This window comes from Pangasianodon hypophthalmus, chromosome 18 (genome assembly GCF_027358585.1).
Source record: "Pangasianodon hypophthalmus isolate fPanHyp1 chromosome 18, fPanHyp1.pri, whole genome shotgun sequence".
In the NCBI taxonomy this organism is placed as follows: domain Eukaryota; kingdom Metazoa; phylum Chordata; class Actinopteri; order Siluriformes; family Pangasiidae; genus Pangasianodon; species Pangasianodon hypophthalmus.
Window position 1 is genome coordinate 7148143 of NC_069727.1, and position 8012 is coordinate 7156154.

Below are 8012 nucleotides of genomic sequence, written 5' to 3' on the forward strand. Positions count from 1 at the left end.
ACGACATAGAGGCACAGCTGAAATCACTGATTCTGAAACTGAGAGTGCGCAGCATGGAAGCTCATGTCCATCAGCAGAGCTCTCCTTATATCTCAAAGACTGACCTTCCTAGAATGGAGGATGCTGTGTTTTTCAGAGTGATAATGACCCAGGACTTGAACTGCCATGTACAACTCAGCTGTCATATGCAACTCTAAACTAGCTGAGTGATAATGACATGCATCCCATTGCACCAAAAGGACTCTTTCACACAGCGCTACTCATGACAGAATTCTTGGCCACATGTAAGGATTTCAATTTACATGTTTTTTAACTTTGAATGTACACTAAATGTAACAGTGGGACAAATTCTTTCAGGAGTGGGTGTGACTGGGACTTTGTATACCTCAGGTGTAACGTTCCATTAAGGCAAAAGCAAATTTTCAAAAAAGAAAAAAAAGACTTTTCCCTGTAGAATTGGCTTCATGTAATCTGAAATATTTTCAGAACAATGTAGTACATTTAGCCTGCTTTCTTCACTGTCTGCCTGCATTTCTTTATCTTCTGTTTTTTTCCACCAACGCGACTATTCAGGAACGACTAGTAACTGTATTATTTAATTAGTCTACGCAGCCCCTATCCCCAGAATGACTGTTATGTGTTATACGTGTATCGGAAAACAGACAAGTTTCTTTACCCTATTCATTTTTTTAATCTCTCAGAATCACGAGTTTGTGGATGAGAATACATACGAGACGAGTTGCATGGAGGTGTCCATGGTGAAGCCGTCCACCTCGCGTTCCTCCTCCCTCTCCTCCTCTCCTCATGGCCTGACCTGTTGCTCCCGTCGCAACAAGCGCAAGAGCTTCAACGTGCCCAACTCCAACATGGCTGCCGGGCGCCGGGGCAGCGTGCAGGAGCTCAGCACCATCCAGATCAGAGAGAGGCCACTCAGCAACAGGTACATGCTCACAAGCTGAAAGTATACAGGCACACAACTGTATGTGCAATTTGTGTATTATGCCAACCATCATGATGAGCACGTCAGCTGTGACCTTCACGCAGTACAGCGCCGGACACATGGAGTTGCTGGGGTCAACATAATTACCTGAATAGAGATGAGTCAGAAATTCAGAAGTCTGTTCCGCCTCAGAGACAGAGTATTCAGAGTGTTTATAATATAATACTTTATAGCACTGAGCTTCCCAGTGGCCAAAACACAGGCCAAGCTGGTCAAACTGGTACACCATCTCTGCCAGCTGGTAAGTTTATTTCCAACCTCCTAGTTACTTGAATACATTTATCAGTGTTTTCTTACTGCCTTACTGTTGTATTTGTCTTAAAAAGCACTTACAAGCACTTACGAACTGGTAGAGATGATCCACCAGTTTAACCAGCTCAGCCTGTGTTTTGGCAACTGGTAGCTGGTCAGACCAAGCTGTAGTTTTCATCAGGGATGTCCTGTGTGTGTGTGTAGGTGTGTGTGTGTATAGTCAGGGTGAAAACTGGTTCACATTGACTACTCTTTCCCTTCCAGAGTTGATGATGAAACTTTACAATTCTCTCTCTATTTTTTTGAGAACGTTATTGCTGAGCCAGGATGAAGCTAAAGAATCATCAGAAACATTAATGCTACATTAACATGACTAAAAAGCTAATTTCGTACCTCATTGCAACCATGGTGGTAGCTGCGTGACCCACATTATGCTAACATGCTGACAACATGCAGTATTTTAATACAAACAGGGAATGTTAATCACTTAAACCTTATTTTTCATAGTTAATCAACTTATTTTTTCATGTTATCTTTTTCTATTATTAATGGCTAGCTAGCAAACGTTATTAGCTAATGTTAGCATAGGTATGGATGGAAGGGCTGCTACATGAAAATCAATATACAAGCTAGCTTATGTTTTCATTTTTGCTATAGATCAATGGAGTTTAAATAAAAACATTAAGCATCGATGTGTTCTAAAAAATATCCACACATCTGGTAGGTGCCATCACTGTACTACAAAATGATCTAAGGACAGCATAACACATGTGTTAAACTTTATCAATACCAGTGGAAGGCCACAGAAGAAAATATTTTGGGACACTTTGGGGTGGTAACAGTGACTCCATTGTTGATTATTTTCCTATAAGAGCATGCCCTATTGTGTTTCATTCCTCACTTAAGTGAAGGGTTTTAGCATTGGAAATAAGACCCTGGATCAGCTAATGAACGTGTGCCTCACACTTCTAGTTGGACACAATGTTAGATTATGCTGATTGCCACACTCCCCATATGCTAGCTATGCTAAAGATTGTATTAGTATTTTGCTTTGTGAAAGGAGTGTGTGGTATTTAGGAGTGTGTGGTATTTAGGAGTGGGAGCAGTGTTTCCATGTTGACTCATGCTGCTGGAATCCAGCACAGCTCCAGCTGCAGCACCCACTAACTTGTCTGTGTGGTCCAACTGACAGCTGGGAGAATCTCTCTCTCTCTCTCTCTCTCTCTCTCTCTCTGTTTTTTGCCTCTCACTCTATCTAGCAACTCAGTTCAATCTAGCAAATCAATTCAACCAAAAGGGAAGCTTTATTGGCATGACTCACTGTCATGTATTAAATCACCAACTCATTACATGCTTGATCTGATTATCATTAAAATATTATTACTATGAACATAAAGCAATTACAGTTTTTGCCTGATGTGGTAACATTTCCACAAAAAAGTCAATAGAAACAGAAAAAGATACAGAAACAGGGCACTTTTACTCTCATCAAAAACTCTAGATTTGATTTTGTTGTTCTTTCGGCTGTTCCCGTTCAGGGTCGCCACAGCTGATCACTGGTCTGCATATTTGATTTGGCACAGTTTTCCCCCCCTCCCCTCCCGACACAATCCTCCCTAATTTTATCCGGGCTTGGGACCGGCACTGGGAGTGCACTGTCTTGTGCAACGCTAGTGGCTGGGGTAGGTTCCCTGGCTGGGGATCGAACCTGGGCCGTGGTGGTGAGAGCACCGATGCCTAACCACTAGTCCTCTAAGGAACCACAAAAACCCCAGATTCGATAAATATGCAAATTTTATTTGCATGCTGGATCCTTATAGGCTCTTATATTTTATGTTGCAATAACACTAACAAGATCTGTTTTTCTGTCTGTGTCCCTCTGCAGCCGTTCCAGTCTGAACGCTAAGTTCGAGGAGACAGTGCCGTTGAACTCGGAGCAGCAGCCCTACATCACGGCGGCGGTCATCAGCATGCCAACTCCGCCCGTCACCACGCCAGAGGGCGGGGACTCGGCCAGTTCGCCCGATTACTTGCAGAGCAACATTGTCCGCGTATCAGCTCTATAGACCTACATTAAGAGCAATCAGCCTGGCGTTCATTTTTCCCTCTTTCATTCAGCGAGTGGACGCTGGAGGAGGAGGGGATTGGAGAGAGAGCACCCTCTGGTGGATAGGAGGCGCTACTGCAGAGACCGAGACCATGATCAGAACCCTTTATTTCAGCCCTTCTTCTTTGCGCTTGGACACAAGAGCCGCCTGGGCCCATAATGCCGAGCACTGGGGCTTACCAGTCTTTTACCCACAAAGAGGGACCATAAATAATGACCATAATTTTCATGCTTGTTACAATTTTTGGAGTATTGTGTGTCTTTACATTTGTCGTCTTAAACTTGGTAGTGGACAGAATGAGGTGACGTGGAGGATGCAACAAAAATTTGGTGCATATTTGGGTATTTTTTTGGGGTGCTCATTAGGTATTGGGTGTCTTTCTGGGGTCCTAGTTTTACTCAAGGCTATTTACCGTGCTTTTAGAGAGACCTACAAAAACAGAGCTCCTTTTGATATTTGACACTACAAGAAAAATCAAGGTTTTTAAGGTTGTATGGATGTGCGCGTGATTGTGCGATTGTGCGTGTGATTGTGCGATTGTGTGATTGTGCGTGTGGGTGCGTTTAAGGCTAACCTTTTTTGCATGTTCTGCATTCGTGAGTCTGTGTCCTTTCAAGTTTGGCATGAGCAATAAGGTTTTTTTTTTTAAGCCCCAATGTGTGTGGATTTTATTTCTTAGCACATCACTTCCTCTTTACTCAGTGCACACGGCTCATTTTTAAACATCTATTGAAAGTCAATTCTGTGCACATGCAGACCGAAAGTGACTTTTTCAGTCCCTTTTTCCCTCACTGTAACAATTTCATCTTCTCTTGAGACCTGGCCTAAAAAGGGTTTAATGGATCACTGACCATATATTTAAAAAAAAAAAAAAAAAAAGAAGTGGGGGAACAGCAGTGTGGCTCACACACTATGAGAATCACTGGACAATAAAATGCTTCTTTGAAGCCAAACGTGATATTCCCTCATCTCTTTGTAAGGAATATTTCTTTTATTCTTACCGTCAAGTTCTGAATGTACTGTGAAAGTTTTTTTCTTTCAATGTCCCAATACTGTGCATGATGTTTTAAAGAATATGGGATATGGACCAACAAGGCCACCATACCCCAATGTGTTTTTATGTTGGATCGTTTGTCTTTCCGTTCCTCTCCGTCTGAATGAACCATGTGAGCAGCAAATTCCACCTCCATCTGAACCCAGTACTAATTAAACAAGATTTAGCCATAACACAAGCACTGCATAAAAGACATGTGGTGACAAATTCATGCCCAATAATAGGACAGCGTCCTACGTCGTGGGCTTCTCACCAGATTATTTTATCAGTGCTATAATCATACCACTCCCACGCGCTGTCGAATATCAAAGGGAAAGTACGAATAAAGGCTGCTCTGAGTCAGAGAGATGTATTAGTCATATCTCCATGTCTTGAATTAGCAAGAAATTTGCATATAATATGAAAAGACTATTTTATTCTTGCACTTGTCACTAAGGCCTGAGTGTTTTCTTGTGCAGAGGAGTCATTAAAATAGCCTAAACCGTACAAACACACACATCAGCACTCACTTCCATTATTGCTTGACCATGTGACTTATGCAACAAGGTTCTTTTTGTAAAGATACACTTTGTATTAAAGGGGATATCAACTGGGGGGATAGAATCATGAAAATACATATTTTTAAAAATCAGATGGTGTTGATTATAAATTATAAATGTTATTTCAGTTGTACAAAAGAGAATTTTAAAAAAAAAAAGGAAAAAAAATAACTATGAGAGACTTGCTAGTGCACCTGTGTTGTAAATTTGTTCTTTGGTGTGGTAAATATATATTTATCTGAATTCCTTGTTTTACCGTTTTCTTCCCAGAAGGCCCGTGTCCTTGAGTTACAGGATGATGGACTGTATAGCTGTATATTTTGTTTTTCCTTTTCAATTTGGAAATGGAGAACAAACGCAGTGCATGTGGTCGAGGAAGACGTGATCATGGAGATAGCCATGGTGTTCATTTCAGACTCCAGGGAATTTTTTTTAATACCGAGGAGACATTCATGTCCTGTTTGTGAAATAACATGAATCAACAGAAATTTCCCAAATGATGATGGCTTTGAATTCATTTATATTTGTTCCCGCTTGTGTTATAGACAATATAATATATTGAAAAGCTATAAAAAAAAAAGATACAATGCAATTGTTTAGTCCGGTGCAGTGTCTATGAATAAATAGAAATAAATCATTGTTCCAGTAAAAGACAGATAACAAACAGCTGTCTTGTGTCATTTTTGTCTTCTACATATTGGTAGATAATCTAGCTCTCTCTCTCTCTCTCTCTCTCTCTCTCTCTCTCGCTACCTGGGTGTTGGACCATTCTCAAAACAGCATGTCTGTAAAGTCTAATGTTTATGTACAATGACAAGGAGCTTATTGCCTAAGTAGGTAATAGGTTTCTCAGTTACCATAATGGCAAAATATTTATCTGAATCCAATTTAGAATCAGCAGGATATGACCAAATTTTATTACTGAATTACTTTCTTGAGGTTCAAATTGTAGTTAGTGAAAAGTGTCGACCTGCACTTCTAAATCTTTGATAAATCTTCATAGGTCTCTGCCTGTTTTGGCTGTTTCCGATATCTAAATTTAACATTCAGTCAAAATGCCGCCATTTCAATACATATGTGGTGTTTTATATAATACTTTCCAGCACAGACTGGTTGATGGCACACACGCAAACCTGGTGCTGAACAACCCAACTTATGATTGGCGTAGGGACCAAATAACAAAACGGATGAACAAAAATCAAACAGTGAATAAATAGAATTACAAAACGTTTTCATGGTGCTGGTTTATAATTCAAACAAAATAGCAACACATATGTACATATCTATTTTACTGCTCAACTGTGGAGCTATGAGTGCATTTGCAATCAAGATTTGTATTTTTCCTGATAAGCTACACATCGCAGTCTGTAAGCTGTCAATCAAGAAGAAAGCACAAGCTCGCCTATTTCCACGTTACACTGTTCTATAGTTATTTCTCTATTTCTCTGTTACTGTTACACTATAAATGACATGCTATTTTCTGAACAATGATTGCTTATTATAGTAAGTTCTCCTTTATCAGACATTAGCATTATCTTTACGTGTGGGGAAATTGTATCAATCATAATAGTAAATCAGTGTCACTTTTTTTAGACTTCCTTAGAAAACGCCTTGATTTAAGCAGTTCATTTTTGTTCTGACCCATGCTTTTCACTCTGTCCTTCACACTCTGTCCTTCACAATAGCCTGCTATGTTTTTTCCCCAGGGAACCTGTCCCACCTTGATGATGTCAAACAAGTCCTCAGGCCACTTGGTAAATATGTCCCTCTCCTCCTGCATGGCAGTGCTCTCCATCATAAACTCATCAATCGAAATCCCCTGTACCTCATGTCCACTTTGTGAATTCAGATAGAGGTAAGATCAGGGTTGCTAGGTCTGTGTAATGGTCAATCAAAACCTGCCCAAAACAAAAGGCATCATCTGCCCCTTCCAAAAATCACATACTGCTGAATGTTTAGAAATATCTACATACATCATTCACCATGGCATGGTTGTTAGTGCCGTACTTATTTTAGACAATGCTGATCTCCTGGTATTTTCACACATAACAGTCTCTAGAGTATACATAGAATGGTGTGAAAAACAAAACATCCAGTGAGCAGCATCGCTTTGTTGAAAAGAGAGATAGGAGGAGAATGGCCAGACTGGTTCAAGCTGACAGCAAGGTTACGGGAACTCAAATAGCCACTCTTTGCAACCACGATGAGTTGAAAAGCATCTCAGAACACACAACACAACAAACCTTGAGGTAGGTGGGCTGCAACAGCAGAAGAACACATCCTGTAAACCAAGAACTGGACTCTACAGTGTTCATTGAAACTGGACAGTTAAAGATTGGAAAAACATCACTTGGTCTGCATGATTGGGGGAAAAAGATCATCCAGTGCCTATTGTAGCATCAAATCTAACACAAGGCAATAAGACATTGGTGTGATAAGAAGTTGGTGTGATGAGAAGTGTGTTCGTTCAGCAAGAGTGCACACGGACACACCCACTACAGCGATCCAACACAGGCAGCAGTCAGGGGTCCAGATTAGCATATTTTCCATCAGAGAGGAGGTAATTGAGATGTTTTTTCAGAGGCTTGTGAAGAGATTGGACAATAAGATGTACTGAGAAGTAGGAGATAAGCGATGACGTGGACAAAATGCGAGGAAGTCGAAGCAGGATTTGTACATGCTGCAGCTGTCCAGTGCTCGCGCTGCTATTTTTACTCCAAGGTGAAAGGTTAATGCTTTTATTTCCTGGACTGGTTTGTTTTACTGTATGCAGATGCACTGCAGGAAGAGACAGGGGAAGGGAGGGTGGTGTGTGTCAGGCCACAACTACACGTGTGTCACACACACACACACAAGGGATTTTTGTCCTTCTACACACACTGTTACACAAGGGTGTGCTGACAAGCTTTGAAAACCTTTACACACAAAAAAAAGCAGATTAATGATAACTTTTGGCAAATCTCTCTCTCTCTCTCTCTCTCTCTCTCTCTCTCTCTCACACACACACACACACACACACACACACATACACCCCAACCATGAATAGGAGGATGGTCCGA

The 8012-nt window shown here is 40.9% G+C and overlaps 1 protein-coding gene across 2 annotated transcripts in view; it reads left to right on the plus strand.

Annotated features, from left to right (window-relative positions):
- Window positions 1-5139, plus strand: part of kcnd2 (potassium voltage-gated channel, Shal-related subfamily, member 2) — a 154877-nt gene extending 149738 nt beyond the window's left edge. For both annotated transcript variants that reach the window (XM_026923629.3, XM_026923630.3), the window contains 2 exons: window positions 702-940; window positions 3138-5139. In XM_026923629.3, coding sequence (XP_026779430.1) covers window positions 702-940; window positions 3138-3318 — 420 coding nt within the window. In that variant the 3' untranslated portion in view covers window positions 3319-5139. The remainder of the gene's footprint in view (window positions 1-701; window positions 941-3137) is intronic.
- The last annotated feature ends 2873 nt before the right edge of the window (window positions 5140-8012 follow it).